Below are 17,962 nucleotides of genomic sequence, written 5' to 3' on the forward strand. Positions count from 1 at the left end.
CCTCAGGAAATACACCTTAGTGAGAATATAAAACTATAACTCAAAATTTATAATACATTGAGATGAGAATTATAACAGAGGAATGTTAGGGTACAAGGACGAAGAGAAGCAACTCAGTCAGCTGGCCTAGGGAAATGAGAGAAGGCCTTAGTTGCTGCTGCTGCTGCTGCTAAGTCGCTTCAGTTGTGCCCGACTCTGTGCGACCCCATAGACAGTAGCCCACCAGGCTCCCCCATCCCTGGGATTCTCCTGGCCTTAGTTGTTCGAGTTGAATTTTGAAAGATAACTGTGAAATCACAAAGTGGGCAAGGCAGAGAACATTAAGAGAAGTTGAAGCATATGCTAGGGGCTCAAGCTTCTTTGGATAACTGCAAATCCTCTGGCTATGGTTGGAGCATGGATCATGCAGGGAAGTAAAGCAGAAAAGAGAGGTGAGGGTGAGATCATGGAATACTGCTGAGTCTAAGGGGCTGACTTCTCTGTACAGAACGGACTGCATCTTCACTTACTCCAAATCAATGACTCAACTTGCAACTGTTTTAATATGGTCTCATTCCGAACATCAGCTTTGAAAGAATGAAGGTGAATGCCAATGGAAATGAAGACCATTATGCAAGGCATTCTAGGAGCAATGCTGGCACAGAGGCAGTACAAATAAAGAGAACTCCTCCGCGTGATAACACCATGGGTGACAGTGAGAACAATCACATTGCTTCATGACTCTCTCTACTTAATAACAATAATTTTTGAGTATACTATGACACATGAAAAGTGGTAAGAGGAAATGCAAACTATATTTTGGCGTTCACCTAAAGGTACAAAATATAATTCTGTTGAAAGTAATATTATATATAAATGGAAGATCTTCTATAGTGCTTGTGATTTTGGTTCTTAGCAATGGAATTAATAATGGATATCCATTTGTTTTTATATATAATGGAGTTGCTGTCTTTCTAAGAGACTGGTGGAAGACAATGAAATGTATTTTTCATACTACACTTTTCTCAAGTCAGGATATGCCTTCAATTTATGGGTAGCGTGCTAAATTCATGGCACATCCTGAAATCAGCATCTAGGGCTTCCCTTGTGGTCCAGTGGTTAGGAATCCACCTTACAATACAGGGGACACTGGTTCGATCCCTGGTCCAGGAAGATCCTACATGTAGAGTGGGAGGTGGGCAACTTAGCCGGGGCACCACAACTACTGAGTTTGTGCTCTGGAGCCCACCAGCCACAATTACTGAGCCTAGGAGCAGCACGTACTGAAGCCCTTGCACTCTAGAGCCCACGTTCAGCAAGAGGAGAAGCCCACACGCCCGCAATGAGAAGTCCGCGCACTGCAGCTAGAGAGCAGCCCGTGTTCTCTGAACCTAGAAAGACCGCAGGTAGCGACGGAGACCCAGAGCAGCCATAAATAAATACACAAATGAATGAAATCAACATCTTAGAACTGAAGGAGCATCATACCTTCTTCTGCAGAATATACCACCGTGGTGGGACTGAAAGGGCCCTCTCCTTTATTGTTGAAGACACCCACTTTAACCTCAAAAGGAGAGAAGGGACGCACGCTCTCGTTCCTGAACACATATCTGGAGGCATCAGCGGAGGCCAGCACCGTCAGCATCCAGATCATTTTGCCATAGGGTCGGAAGGCCACCACATAACCAAAGCCTCTGCCATTCTGTAACTCCTCAGGGACCGTCTGTGAAAGAAGGGAGGTGGTCTTCAGAGACTGCAGTAGCTTGGTTCAAATGCACCACCACCCACACCCCATCTTGCCTCCATCCTGTCTCATCGTGGGTTTTGTAGAGTCTTCAGCTTGGGACTTGCCATCAGTCTAGCTTCAGTATGCGGAGGGGACTGCAGCAGGAGTTTAAAAACATCACTGTAAACCTGCAGTGGAGAGCCTGGCTTCCTGATGTGGGAGACCAACTCTGAAATTGTTGGAAATGACGGTGGGAGACACTGGACAGTTGATCTAAAAACCAACATTTCCAACATGTACCATCCAACATGATTCTTCCTCCAGCTTCACACAGATACTCAATGAAGCAGCTCTCACCAAAGAAGTGAGGATCATCTTGCTCAGCCCAAATCTTCCCTCTCAGGTCAGAAGTGCTGACCGGGAAAGGGTGAGTGATTTATCTCACTGCTGGGGCTTTGGTTAAATGACAGATTTGAACTTCTGGGCTTGTTGTCTAGAATCCTTCAGAAACATTTAGAACTCTTGCTGAGACTCTGACTTCCTCTCTCAAAATCAATTTTCGATAAATGAGTGACTAATAAACCCCTGTTTTTTTAAAAAAATAACCTTACACAAGAGGGCTCCAGCAGCAAAGTCAACCCTAGGAAATTGTGTTAGCACGTGGAGTCTAATGTGCACAACTGGCCTTGAAATAATTCAGGAAAAAAAGAAGAAAACTATTTTTCTCTAAACCAGACTTCTTTAATGTATAATATTACATACATTTTTTTTCTTGTGTTGTCTTCCCTTTCATGATTGTTTTTTTTCTGTGATGAACTGAATTAAAACTTAACTCCATAATCGACGGGCAAACATCATCTCTTCCTGCTGACCATTAACACTGTGAAAGGGAGTGTCTGCACTCAAATGGATTTTAGTTGTTAAAAACAGAGGAGGAAACTTCCTAGATATGTTTAACATAGAATAAAATGAAAAGATAGCCTGGACTAATGTGTGTTGCTGTTGTTTCATGATTCATTTACCTCCCAGGTTATAACCAGTTCAGATTTGCTGCCTCCACCACCACTGACGTTAGCTGGGGTGACTTCGGGGACTGTTGAGACAAAAACAAGTCATGTCAGGTGACAAAGACCAGGAGGGCCAAGACGGTGGCGGGGTTGAGGTGACCCATGGTTTGTTTTCTGAGGTCAGAAATGGTATGATCAAGGGGTCTAAAGCGTCAGTTCACAGAAATTAAATATACCAAGGAAACTGCTATTGCATAGTGACCTATTTCCCATTCAACGAGGCACATCTATTATCTGACAAGACTGAACAATGGTTCAGCTCCACCCTTAGAGGCCGAGGATCAGAGGGATGAGAAAAGGGACTGAGGTTCTGGTTCTAATGCTTGGGTAGGCGTTTAGTAACCACGCGGCAATGCACGAAGGAGAGGCGACACACACTCTGCCCAGGCCGAGTTTACAGTCTAGTCGTGGGGCAGGAGCACATGCGGGATGGTTACAGAGCGATGTCGACAGCCAGCACCGAGCAGCACAGACAGGATGGAGGCGCGGCGGCCTCCGGCCGCGCGGCTGCTCAGAGCAGGGCTGGGCTAATGGCTTCTCGGGGCAACGTGAGTTGTGAGCTGGGTGTTGAAGGAAGTGGTGGACAGAGGCTGACCTCTGGCTCACTGTGCTTAAGCTCTTTGATCCCCAGTTTTCTCTGTAAAAGAGGGGAAATTTGGCTAGCTTTCTCTTCGGGACTGCTGAGAGGAATTAATTAAATTATGATTTCACAGTGGGGGAGGAAGCATGGGGATTATTGGCTTATCATCATGTAAGTGAGCAACTCCAGACAGAATCTGAAAATGTCTGGCTGGGGTAGAGGTGTGGTGCCTGGGTATGTTCCCTTGGATAAAGACAATGACACTGATCTAGATGGATTTGTGTCTAAGAATAGGGTCAGAGGCCCCATTTGCTCTGGGGCTCTGCTCTTTCTTCAACAAACACTGAGGATGAGATGGTTAGATAGCATCACTGACTCAAGGGACATTACTTTGAGCAACCTCTGGGAGATGGTGAAGGACAGGGAAGACTGGTGTGTGGCAGTTCACGGGGTCACAAAGAGTCAGACATGACTGAGTGACTGAACAACAGTGACAAACACTGGGCTCATCACAGCTGGGACCTTCACAGAGACCCACACCTAGGCCTTCCACACCATGTGAGACAAAGACAAGGAATGCTGATGAATTTATACTCTTCTCTCCCTGTGTTCACCCAAGCTGTGTACACAGAAGTTCCTACTAAACTGTTGATCGGGCTTGCATGAATTATCAGGAAGGAAATGGCAACCCACTCTAGTATCCTTGCCTGGAAAATCTCATGGCCAGAGGAACCTGGTGGGCTGCAGTCCACAGGGTTGCAAAGAGTCGGGCACGACCGAGTGACTAACATTTTCATTTCCCAACCTTAGCTTTTGGGAAGGGTTTATGCCCTAAGATATCTGACTGGACATTTCTGAATAACTTAATCTTTGTCACTTGAGATTCCTGTGAGTTGACAGTATTTGAACTGTGGTTGTGCCTTTAAAAAAAATAATAATCCTGGTAGGAAAGTCTTGGTGACAAAGGAACCAATAAAGAAAGACATGGCATTTGAGGGAACTAAGACAAGTGTCTCTCCCTGGACCAGGGAACCCAGTGAAGAGTGGGACTATAACTCTGGATTGAAACTGAGTGCTAGGACTCACAGAAAGAGAGAAAGAACAAACCAGTGGTTACCAGTGGGGACAGGAGTCAGGGAGGGATGTTGTAAGGGTAGGGAAGTATGGGGTACAAATCATTAGGTACAAAATAAGGTACAAGGATACATCATAAAACATAGGGAATATAGCCAGTAGTTTATAATAAGTATAAATGGAGTGTAACCTTTAAAATCTGTGACTCACCAAACTGTACACCTCTAACTTGTATAATATTGTACATCAAATATACTTCTACAAAAATAAATAAATAAAAACAACAATAGAAAAGATACTCCTTGCTGGTTAATAAGCTGAGCATCTACTGGCCTCATTTCTGATGACTTCAGTCATTGTAGGGAAGGATGTTTAACATAGAAGCTCATTAGGGCTGAAGAACAGGATGATTAAAAGCTTCTCCCTAAGGAGCAGGAGTTGCTGTATTCGGGGTGCTACTCACGGGCCTCTTCTGTCCTCCGCTTCTCAGAGGGCCGGCTGGGCTCCCCAATCCCAATCACGTTGGCTGCAACTGTGCGGAATTCATACTCGACCCAGGGGTTCAGACCCACCACAGTGGCTGTGAATGTCTTCCCATCGATGAGTTCTGGGACTGAAAGACATCGAAAGAAAGTGAAATAGTTGATTTTACTACTTGTCCCAATTTAAGAAAAAGTATTGTTGATTGTGATTCAAAATTATATGTAATAAAATATTGATTAAAAGGAATTCAAAATTATATGCCATAAACTTTAGTTACTACAAGGTTAAAAAAAGGTGAGGATGTTTCATAGAATTCTGCATTAGAAGATTGGAACTTAGTGCATCACCATCATCACCGTCACTGCATCCAGGGCACCACCGCAGGTCTGAGGGCAGCTGCACAAACAGCCTTTGCACGAGGGTCATCCCAGACCACTCCGCGCCAGACCAATCAACTCAGATCTCACACCAGCAGATGACACCACAAAAGACAGTCCCCAAGGCCCAAGGCTACCTGATTGTAATCACTCTTGTTCTCGCTCACCTCACATGTTTCGCAGTATTTACTGAATAGGACTGGGCACATTGTTTAATTCTTACAACTACCCTCAGTTTAGTCGCTCAGTCGTGTCCGACTCTTTGCGACCCCATGAATCGCAGCAAGCCAGGCCTCCCTATCCATCACTGTAGGTAGCTGTAAATAAGGTAAAATTACTGTCTTCATTTTTATAGATGAGGAAAAGGTACCACATAAAGGTCAAATGACTCATCCAAGGTCCTAGTGGATTTGCATCTTTGACCACATGGCCCAAGCTCCATTATAATAACAATGGAGCAATAATGTTATAGATCAATACAACTACTGTCAGTGAATCGTATTAGCATATCGAAAGAAAGAAGCTGCACATGTAGAACGGAGGGTCCATGAAGAACACAAAAAGCGGGATCAGAGAGGCAGCACTCGACAGTGTTCATTCAGCAGGATTTGCGGAAGGCCTCCTTCACAGAGGACGGGGCTCACTGCCTGAAGCCACAAGCCACAGAGCCCTGGACTTGGCTTCTACACTTTCTGTGCAACCTTTTGGGTTTTGAACTGATTACCATAAAGATTTCCCAGTGGGCCCAGGGGATGTCCCTGTGACAAAGCTGAGGCCCCAGTGACCAGACTACAGTGACTTCCAGCCTCCTTGGGACCACATGTATACAATCCTTCCCTCCAAAGGTGAAAAGTGTGGGCTCTGGAGTCAGACAACCTGGATTCTAACCCTGAATCCACTCTTAGCAGCCAAAGCACTTTAGGAAAGTTGCTTAACCTTTCCATGCCTTGGTTTTCTCACTGTGAAGTAAAACTAATAACATCTATTCACAGTGCAGTTGAGAACACCCAGGAGAAGCACTTAGATAAGGGCTCAACTGATTCTAGCTGTAGCTATTTTCTTTTGTATACTATCCTTATCATTGTTGTGAATATCAATATCTTCATCCCCCTCCTTTCCTTCATCATATTTATGCAGTGATTTACTTTTTTTTTAAGTTTCACAATCACTTCTGTATAGGGTCATAACAGTTCTTAATCTGCCCATTCAACAGAAGAGGAAAATAAAGATGTACAGAAATCTGCTGCTTAGCAGAGTCAGGATTAGAAGTCATATATCCTTAATTTCCAGATTTTCCTTTCCTTTCTTCCTAAAACACTCCCGTGACCCAGGAGAAAGTCAGTGATCCAGCTGGAAACACAGAGACCCATTTCTGAGGTCAGATATGCTCAGATGGAAAAACCACAACCATGGATTGTGCAACATGCTTACAATAACTACTTGTTTGTTTGTTTTTTTCCTCAAACAAAACCTAAATAAAATAACAAAATGAGTCTATTGGGAGGTGTAGACAGGAGCAGAAATGGTAGGCCTACTCACGTATGCTTTAACAAAACCTCATGCCTCTTCATACTCAAATGTATCTATCTGAAAAAATGACAGCAACTCAAGAGTCTCCATGCAGTCCTTAGATACAGGTTTCTTGAAAGCTGGGTACAAACCTTACAAAGACTGTGACTATAGAGTAACACAATCCACGGCTTTTCAAAGTGCACCACTAGAGGCACACAGACGATTTCAGGTAATGCACAGATAGATGATGCATTTCATTTTTATAACAAATGTATTTTAAAATGCGTTTAAAAAATAAAACCAACAGAAGACCTTGTTGGCTTCCCTCATAGCTCAGTTGGTAAAGAATCTGCTTGTAATTCAGGAGACCAGGGTTCAATTCCCGGGTCAGGAAGATTCTCTGGAGAAGGAAATGGGCTGCCATCTATGGGGTCGCACAGAGTCAGACATGACTGAAGCGACTTAGCAGCAGCAGCAGCAACCCACTCCAGTATTCTCACCTGGAGAATCCCATGGACAGAGGAGCTTGGCAGGCTACATACAGTCCATGAGATTGTAAAAGTCGGACATGACTTACCAACTAAACCACCACCACCACCAAGACCTAATATCATTTTAGACACTGCGGCTTAGAACAAATTAAAGAACAAGCAAATGTGAATCAATAGAAAGAAAAATATTAAATAAATGATAGTATAGTGGGCTGAGGTCTAGGAAACGCTGCCCGAAAGTCTCATCTGTAGCGATGTGTCTGAATGAGAAACAGGAGGCCCCTCAGCTTCTGCTACACAGCTGTGTCCATTCTGCTGAGTTCCTGAAGCCCCGGTGAGACACCAGAATCAGAGGTTCAATACAGCACCTGTGTTGACCGCTTGCCAGCCCACGGAGAATGGAGTCCTGGCTTGAATGACGTACATGGTGACGGGGCTGTGGTTGTCAGGCCCGGGCCTCCAGGAGAGCTGAGCCGTGGTGTCTGTGATTTCATCTATAGTCACGGCCTCTGGGGGGCCTGGAGGACCTGAGGAAGAGCAAGACCCTCAGAAGTGGAGCAGTGTGTTCAGATGTCCAAGGAAGTGACCACTCGGCTGAATGGTCAACACTCTATTCAGCTATTGATTCATCCACCCCCAAGTTTAACACTTGACAATCTGTTTTGAATACCCGCGAGGCGCCTGTCTTCCTTCTAGGTTCTGAAACTACATAGATGAGTGAAACATGGTGTGGCCTCCTCCCTCCAGGGGTTCACTACAAAATAGGAAAAACTAATATGTACTCAACAATTACAATAGAATATTTATTTTCCAGATGCCAAAGGAGAATATTGGGGTACTACCAGGGACCAAGTTCATTAATCCACCCATCATATATTTACAAGTTCCTACTATGAATTGGATGCTGTTATCTGGGGCTACAGTGGTGATAAATGAAGATTTGAGTCTTCTGGAAGTGGTCATTTCTACCCCTGATGGTGTGAGCCAAATGACTTTAGAACTTTGAGGTCACAGAGTTCTTCTGCATAGTCCAGCTGCATTGGTATGTCCACACCAAATGCCAAAACACAGTCATGTGCGAGGGAACTGCTGTGAAAAGTGGCTCATGTTCAAGAAACCGAAGTCTGTGGCTTCTTCAGAGAAATTTCAAAATCAGGTTGGAGCCTGAGGACCTACACCTGCAGTTTCTGTAAGTCACACCTGTATTTTTCTACTTCCGCTCTGGAAGTGCACAGAGCACTGTGCTTAGACCACCGAAATGAGAGGAAATCAGTTTTAAATGAAGGCTTGAAAAACCTAAAGAAACAGAGAGCTGGAAAGTGGTTGGCAGGCAAACACAAAATAACACAGAGCGGGAGCAAAGACCCAAAGCTGTCCTAGATTCCAATATGAAAAGCTCTTAGCAGGCAGTTAAAGGCATTTCTAATGAGTGACCACCTAGGCAGAGAAGTTGAATGCCAGGGAGGGAGACAGAGCGGCAAAGTTCCTGTGTGTTAGATAGGAGTAAGGAGATCTTCCTAGAGGGCAAAGGGATGTGCTGAGGCCCAGGAGAGCGATCAGATGTTCTGCCCAAATACTCCGGGGCCACAACACAGGGGCAGGAAAGACAGCGACCTTTCACAGAGTGCTGAAAAGTTAATGGCAGTTTCTGCAAGTAACACTTTGTTCTGGGACTCACTTCTGCATCCTTTCAGTGATGCCCTAAATTTCTCTTTCCTTTTTTAAAAAGCCTTTTTTATAGACCCACAGGTGAGACTAAATTTATCTTCTCCCTCCTACTCCTGAATGAAAGGTCTGCAAGTCTGCACGCTGGCACTGATTAATTTTCCACAGTGACATTTCGGCAAGTCAGTCTAATGCCACCTAGATAGAGCTGGCATAACCTCTGGTCTTCAGGACTCTTATTAACCACAGCAAGCCCAGAAGATAATAATATAATTTTCTTTTTCCTCACAGCTTTCTTATCCCAGCATTCCCATCCTTTTTAAAAACAGATGTTCCTTCCATGGCCTTTAGAATCAAAGTACCACAAAGGAGAAAAGCATTCCTCTCCAAATCCCTCAGTGAATTCAATGGACGGGGAAGAGCTGAGCCCACTGCTGGCAACCAGAAGGAGCACAGGAAGGAGGTGGCCTGAACTTGGCTGCTGGAGATAAGATGTACTTTCACAGTGGGGTTTGCTGCTTGTTATGTTCCTGCTACCCGCCCCACCCAAGGGTAGATACGTTCATACCTTACACAAAGTTTTCACCCATTTGTTTTGGGGAAGTTGGGTCTCTCTTTCAAAATGACAACATGAGCAAGTGTTTATCCTCTAAGCAGAGTGTTAACATGGGCTGGGGCTCACGTGAGTTTGTGTCACAGGTAATAGCAGAGACGATGCAGGCGTTATGCCTGGCATTCCTGCATCTTTCTCAGGGAAGGCTCGCCTTTCTAGCTGCTGTCCGTGTGCTTTAGATTAAATAAAGTAGATAACAGAGAAACAAGGAAGCCAAATGCAAGACTTCAAAGCTTTTAGTTTCAAATACAAACCCCCCTGACAGGTCAACGAAGTGCATATCTCCCTCTCCTCTGCAAAGTGCAGAAAAGCTGCCAAGGGCAGAGGCAGGAGGAGATAAAACCGAAGATTATGGTTTAAAATGGCATATTAATTTATTGGCCTTATTCACTGATTATGCTAGATTTTCTTTTAGACAGCATTTGCAGAGTCCTCTTGGTGTTTAATGTTATTTTCTGTGAAATGAAGTATACAATATCACTTAAGAAATTCAACTTACTGATTTACATTTTTATGATTCTAATTTATTGGTGCTTAAACTGCTGATCTGAACATTACCCTAATTAAATAGACGATACATTTTCAGCCACAGAATTCCTTCTCCCCCAAGGGAACAGCAGACCAGCTCTGGTGTATTTTAAAATGGAAATAAACACGGTCCCCTCAGTTATTCTCTGGGTAGCTCTACCGAGGTTGGAAGCTTTTTCTCTTATCTGGCCCTTATCTGTACTATTACAGACAGGTTTTTAAGGCAATTTAAAGGAGAATCAAAGTAGACCCGATGGAAAAGATATCTTTCTTTAACTTCTCTTGATATCAGTTTGAATTGCTGACTCCCACACCCCTCCCACCCCCGCCCATGCTACATGCAGAGGATGCAGCCACACTTTTTATCGCTTCAAATAACATCTTGTTCTCTGTGCACTCAGATTTACCCTGCCTCCAAATCTGGTATCACCTGGATTTTTGTTTTCTTACACTTAAAATTCTGCTGGCCAGATTCCTAAACACTTGTATTCAGCTGGATGTTTCAGATCATTAAATCACTTATTGTATGGTAAGTCCCCTACATACGAACCTTCACGTTGCCAACTTTCAAAGATGCAGATATATGTTCCATCAAGGTCAGGCGTGAATGACGTTATGCCCTTCCCCTCCTATTGCTGACGATCCTTCAGCTCCACCATCTCCCACCTCTTCTCCCTCCTCCAATCAATAACTCCTCTTGCCTCTTCACTTGTTGCAGCCCCTACATGCCAACTTTTGTACTGTACTACTGTACTTTTCAAGGTATGTACTGTAAGATTTAAAATGTTTTCTTTATTGTGTTTGTGTTTTATGTGAAAAGTGTTATAAGCCTGTTGCTGTACGGTACTAGATAGCCGACTGTGTTAGTTGGGTATCTAAGTTAACTTGGTTGGACTTACGAACAAACTGGACTTAAACATACTCTCAGAACTAAACTCATTTGTATATAGGGGACTTACCGTACTTGTGAAGGAGACACTGGCTAAAAAATTATTTTGATATTCTGATTTGGCTTTGGATTTAACTTCACCCTGAGCAAGTATCAGTTTGATTCTGATATATATATATGTATATATATATATATACATATATATATATATATATACATACATACAGATAGATAGATAGATACACTGGTTCACAAAAACCAAATTTTAATTTAAAAATATTTCTTAAAGTTCGCTTACTGTTCCTTTCCACATTGGTTTGGTAGGACTCAGTCAGCCAAGTCACTCATAGCCATGAGGCTGAAGTTAGGTCTTGTCTGTCATATGCAAGAGAATCTCACGAATGTCAGTTCTGACATCAACTCCCTGCTGATTTACTACAACCTAGGCAGTCAGGAAGTATTTCCTGCTAAAGCCAAATTGTAGAAACTGGACAGAACTAATCACTTCAGGGGGAAAACCTGGGGAAAGCTGGTGACAATTTTACTTAAGCCGCTCTTCGATCAGTGATCTAAGATACCGATTTGGTTCAGCCTAGACTAACAGCAAAAGGCACAGCGTGATCCTTTTTTAAGCCATTTGCTTTTCTTAATCTACAGTTTTTCCTGAAGGTCCTATCAACTCCAACACTGTAAAGCATGGCACTTGGGGCCTTCAGAGGACTTCTTTTCAGTAGAGAGTAAGTGGATTTACTCTGCACTTTCTGATCCCCTATGAGAGAAACAGATGCACACAAAACTTTTGTAGACTCTTAACACCTTAACAATGTTTTCCTTCTATTGACTCTTTCCTGGTAATTCTAAACCACTGAGGCTTTTAGAACGCTGCACAGGAGTAGATATCACAAAAGTATTTTAAGAATGAAACCCCCAATTCCCATACCTCTCACGATCAGGTCGGCAGCGGCAGACAGCCTGTCGACACTTGTTTGGACCATGCAGACGTATTTCCCAGCATGCTTCAGCTGGATGTTTCGGATCATCAAATCACCAGCTGAATCCTGCTGATAAAGTAGGGGAAAGTGGCTACAATTACTTTTTAATGAGCTCTAAATATCATTATCACACGAAGGACACTGTGACTAATAGATTTATTTTACACTGGCTGATGAAAACATTAGCGATGCAAGCCATGGCCTATTAAAAATGCGTGAGCCTGCCTGTTAGGTAATAATAGCAACGTCCTCAGGACACACCTCGGGTAAGACCTCAGGTGTCTGGCCTCTGCATCTCTGGAACAGTTTGTCACCCATGTTGGAAGCACTTAAACTGATTATTTTTTCAAATGCATTTATTTATTTTGAAATGTTTATATTTTATATTAGAGTATAGCCAATTAACAATGCTGTGATAGTTTCAGAACAGCGAAGAGAGTGTCATGCATATACATATATCCATTCTCCCCCAGGTGGCGCTAGTGGTAAAGAACCCGCCTGGTAATGCAGGAGACCCAAGAGACTTGGATTCAATCCCTGGGTCGGGAAGTTCCCCTGGAGGAGAGATGACAACCCACTCCAGTATTCTGGCCTGAAGAACCTCATGGACAGAGGAGCCTGATGGGCTACAGTCCATAGGCCCACAAAGAGTCAGACATGACTGAAGGGATTTAGCATGCATTCGCCCCCAAACTCCCCTCCCATCCAGGCTGCCACACAACACTGAGGAGAGCTCCCTTGGAAGCTCTGAAATGTACGTAAAGTGGCTGCTGATTTAGTCCCGTGGGTTTCTTCAGATATGCCCTCAACCTACAGCTTTCGATGGCACTGCAGTACTTGGGAACTCTTTGTATGGAAAGGGGAGTTAGGTCCATGCTCAGAGGCACCTGTATTTTACTGCACAACACTGTCTTACAGCCAGCATTCTGATTGCTCCTCAGTTTGAATTAAAGAATTATGAGGAGCAGACTCTCCAAGGAAATCTTGCATCCCCTAGTGTAGAACGGGGCTAATTTGCTTTCCCATGCCAAATGTGTGTTTGATCAGCAGATGAATAGGACTCATTACAGCCTGGCATGGATATCGAGGTGCCCTAGAAATATTTATACACCATTTACCAGCACAGTACTTTTAGTAAATGTGAGAAGATGCCGCTACAGGCCATCACAAAGCTGGCAATTAAACTGAAAATCACAGCTATACCTTAGAGTTTCATAGCTCTGTTAATCAAAAGTTTGGAGAATGGCTGCTTGAGCAGGAGAACACCCTAGGCTTGAGTCAGGAAGTTATGCTTATTTCTAAATCTTGAAGGATGGCAAGGTAACATAGGTTACTTTGGCCCTATTGTTATTCTTTCAGATGACAATAACATTGGATAATACTTGGTGGTATTTAATATCTGGCAGGCATGTATTATATTGAGTACTGACGTGTCCTGTGAGGTAGGTACTTTTGTTATCCCTACTATACAGATGAGGAAACTCAAGCACAGAAAGGCTAGACATCTTGCCTGGAGTCACTTAGCTGGTCAGTGGCAGAGCCAGGCTGTGAGCTCACATGGTCAGGCTGCAATCCCTATCCTTTACTAGAATGCTATGCTGTCATCTGGAAAGATCTCATTCTAAATTAATGTGTACTTGGTTTCATCTTTGATTTCAGTACAACATATTATATATTTAGTCAGGGCAATGAAAGATATAGACTTGCCAATAGTTACAAATAGGGTTAGGAGAAGCACAGAAGCATGTTGTCAAGAGAGAGCTGAAGCTTTGAAACAGCTGTCTGGGGCTGATCCTTGCTGTGTGTCTCTGGGCCTTAGTCTATTAACCTAAGAAAGGACTCATTGCCTATGACACTAGCTTGTAAGAAGCAAATGAGATTGTATGTGTATGTGAAATCCTGAAAACTGTAAAGCGCGAATAAATTTAAACTAGTATTAGGGGTGGCCGTGGTCAGTATTCTTTGGGAAAAAATTATGTCAAAAATATTAAATCTAATTCAAGAAGAGTTGTGCTTTTCTTTTTAAACCTGAAATCTTTTTTTTTAAATTTATAACACTTGGATTCTCATTTAGATTCTACTATTTACTCATAAAGTCTTACAATTGCTAGTAAAATAGGATACCCACTACCATATTTCAGAGAGATTCTGAGGATTAAAGAGCTGATACATATGAAAATGCTTGATAAATGATTAGACATTTTGCAAGTATAAGGTATCATCATCACCATGACTATTAATACTTCTTTACCTAAGACATTTCACATACTAGGATTTTGAGCATAGACTTAAACAAAAAATATGCCTCATAAGGGAGTGTGTGTTGTGAAGGTACAAAGTCATAGTGGTTTAAAATAAATAGCTACACTATCTCAATAATTTGTTTTATTCACCAAGGGCTGGAAACTCAAAGAAGCTAAAGGTAGCCTGGAGATTTTCGAGCACAGGTATTGATTAACAGAATTTTGTGACTGTGTTGTTTGGAGTATACGTTCCCTATGTGTGTTTTTAAAGTAAAAGTGAAACAAAGAAAAGAAATATAAAGTCGGGATTGAGGTAAGAGGCTCACAGAAGGAGACCATAATAAGTTTCTCTTTCCCTTCGAAGTCATTCAGACTACACTATTTACTATCTACATTCACATTCCTACCACAGAGAACTAAATGATGCTGTGGTCTGCTCTGCTCCTGGCAGAACCATTGGAGGTCACCAGAGGACAATGAAATAATAACTCTCTTAAAAACTGCAGTAGGTTAGCTCTACCAAACGTCATCTGCACAGTACTGACCTGGCAAGTAGAAACTGCAAAATGGGCTTAACTTCAGAACTGCTTCCTTACCTCTTCTGTTGTCCAGCACTAACTTCACAGACATTAATGATCCTGGTGGCTAACACACTTAGCTCTCACAATTTGCAGTGATGTCCCAAATCTTGCACTTAATTCTTTGGCAATGATTGATTGGCACTTAGTACTGGTATCACAAAAGAGACAAACGCTTGCCATACAAAAGGCTATTGAGAGTGATTCCATGGACAGAGGTCGTTACAAAAGGTGGTCATCAGAGCCTGACTCCACCTTTCTGTGGTTCAGCATAAGGTTCACATCTATCTTATTGGCAGAATTTATATTTTGATAGCCCAAACAGCTGTTTTGATTGGTTGTTGACTGTGCCATCCTGAGAGAATATTTTTATCTCTCCTGCCAAAAACATTGGTTTTACTATGAAAATAAACATTCTGTTTAATCTGTGGACGTTTTCTCAATGTATACTCTCATGTTATTAGAACTAATATTACTCTTCCTTCAGTGAATACAATCATTAACATTTCTCACATACTATTTTTGGTGGTAGGCACTGTGCTATTTAGGCTTCTAAACCTGAAGGTATTTAGTATCCTCAATGATGCTGTAAAATAGCTAATATCATTCTTTATTTATTCAAGGTTATTAGGCTGAACTATATCAAAGTGGTCCAGAATGGTTAACAATGGCAATTTTAACTAGCTTTTCTCAACCAGAGTTCCAAGGGACAATCAGTAGACTCAAGTCATCCATTGAGCTAATGAAATAACTTCTCTCTCATGCATTTAAAATGGTACCAGTCATATACAATCCTTGGGAGACTTGAGCAAATAGTTACAGAAATTATTTGGGGTGTTTGGTAATTCAGTAGAGACGTATTATTTGGGAAAGGCAGAAAGAATGTAAATAATAGGAATACCACCATATTTGAGAAGAATATGTTGAAGGTCAACATATCATAGGTATAATTTATAAGTTTTAGTCCATTTATTCTCAATATAAGAGATGGGGATAAGATGAGATGGGCAAATCAGATTCCTTTAGGAGCATGGAGGAAGGGAATGTTTTCCATACAGCCTCATGCTTATATTCTGCTGTCTTTGATTAGTCCCCTCCATGAGAATGGCAGCTGGAATTAATCTTTCTTCACATTTTGATTGGCGTAGAGTTGATTTACAAGGTTGTGTTTACTTGCAGCAAAGTGAATCAGCTATGCACACATATGTCTACTCTTTTTTAGATTTTTTTTCCCCATATAAGCCATCAGAGAGCAGCGAGTAGAGTTCCCTGTTCTATATAATAGGTCCTTATTCATTACCCATTTTATATATAGTAGTGTGTGTATGTCAATCCCAATCTCCCAATGTATTCCTTACCCCTGGGATCTTCCTTACTAATAGGAAAGTAGGGTTATGTTACAGTAGAAAAACTATTCTTGAAAATGATTGTCATATTTCAAATTGTTTCCAAATTTAATGTTTTCTTGGTGTGAGTTCAATGGTACTATTTTTTTTATGGGAAATAATTAAGGCCTTTGGAAAATTCGATCATTAGAATTCAAATTATTTGGAGATAATAACCTATCTGATCAGACTCTCAGATTCAAGAAAGAAAGCCCTAACCTCACAATGATGAGTATTCCACAAAAACCAAAGGGAGTTTAGTCAGCAGTCTAAAAGAATACGAGTAAACTGTCCTCGAGCTGTTTTATTAATTCAGTTCCATGGCATATGGTTCACCATGCGGCAAAGAATTTGGGATTTGAAGTTTAAAGCTGAAACCTGCAGTTTAGTAGCAGTGAGGCCAAGGCAAGCCATGTATCTCCCATGACCCTGAGTTTACAGAAACGAACAGCTAACCTGTAGGGTTAAGGATTATGAGGGTTAAGAAAAGGACTGGCAAACAAGTGACTCAATAAGTGTGACTCAGGGCCACAGTTATGCAAAAAAGAGCAGACGGTAACCAAGATTTTTTTTAAGGTATTTGAACAAACTCATCAAAGAATAACTTTGTATTTCTGCTAAGTTACTTCAGTCGTGTCCGACTCTGTGCGACCACATAGACGGCAGCCCACCAGGCTCTGCCGTCCCTGGGATTCTCCAGGCAAGAACACCGGAGTGGGTTGCCAGTGCCTCCTCCAATGCACGAAAGTGAAAAGGGAAAGTGAAGTCGCTCAGTCGTGTCTGGACTCTTCACGACCCCATTGACTGCAGCCTACCAGGCTCCTCCATGGGATTTTCCAGGCAAAAGTACTGGAGTGGGCTGCCAGTGCCTTCTCAGAACTTTGTATTTCAAGTTAGTCTAAACAAGTTGTTTGACTCACTTTAGTTGCACATTGCATTTACTGTGGATAATCTGATATTTATACTTACCCCTCCAACTCTTTCAAAGTGGTCCCCATCTCTGTCAAAGTCTATCAGGCGTCCATTAAATGACCAAGTGAACACAATGTTGAGCGAGTGATCGTGTGTTACCTGGCATGGCAGAACAATACTTTCCCCAACAGTGACATCCATACTGGAAGGAGGCACCATTACCTTTGTTGGATCTAGAGAGTGAAAACAAAACAGAACAACAAAGCCTATGAGCATAAGCAGAAATAAAATGTAGAATTCAAGGGCAGGATGAAATACTAAGGAGTTTGGCTTTATTTTTTCTTAGGCTATGCCTGGCAAGCCTTAGTCATCTGGGAAGCTCAGATTCGGGCCAGGAGGTCATTTTTAATATGAAAAGATGAAAACACTCATAATGTGAATCTTCACAGAGCAACTGAACTCAGCTGGGGAGCACTGAGGTTACATCTCTTAAGACACTTACAGAGGGGCCTACTTCTGCAGCCTGCTCTGAAATTGCCACTTGAAAAAGGTTTTCAGTTCTCCCTGGTTTCACTAGAAAGCTGAGTGTAAGCAGGAAAATCCATGCTAATTGGAAGCTTTCTTTTTTCTACTATAAAAGTGATACATGTTTAGTATAGGAAAGTCAGAAAATTCAGGGAAGCTGAAAGAAGGAACCAAAGGAAAACAATTATGTATAGTTTCTTAGTGTTTGGATAAAATTCCTATTTTCATTTTAGTATAATTACTCCATGTTTTGGATTCTTAGCTTTTCAGTTGTTTTGTTTTGCAGTATAGCAAACATGCTACATATATGATACTTCTCTTTATTCTCTACTTAAATGTAATA

At 42.2% G+C, this 17,962-nt stretch overlaps 1 protein-coding gene across 3 annotated transcripts in view; it reads right to left on the reverse strand.

Annotated features, from left to right (window-relative positions):
• The window catches only part of CNTN4 (contactin 4), a 1,043,858-nt gene that overhangs the window by 16,341 nt on the left and 1,009,555 nt on the right, over positions 1-17,962 (reverse strand). For all 3 annotated transcript variants that reach the window (XM_069561830.1, XM_069561832.1, XM_069561831.1), the window contains 6 exons: positions 17,152-17,327; positions 11,925-12,045; positions 7,658-7,816; positions 4,890-5,039; positions 2,728-2,798; positions 1,468-1,702 (listed from right to left, as the gene is read on the reverse strand). In XM_069561830.1, the coding sequence (XP_069417931.1) occupies positions 1,468-1,702; positions 2,728-2,798; positions 4,890-5,039; positions 7,658-7,816; positions 11,925-12,045; positions 17,152-17,327 (912 nt within the window). The remainder of the gene's footprint in view (positions 1-1,467; positions 1,703-2,727; positions 2,799-4,889; positions 5,040-7,657; positions 7,817-11,924; positions 12,046-17,151; positions 17,328-17,962) is intronic.

This window comes from Ovis canadensis, chromosome 19 (genome assembly GCF_042477335.2).
Source record: "Ovis canadensis isolate MfBH-ARS-UI-01 breed Bighorn chromosome 19, ARS-UI_OviCan_v2, whole genome shotgun sequence".
NCBI lineage: Eukaryota > Metazoa > Chordata > Mammalia > Artiodactyla > Bovidae > Ovis > Ovis canadensis.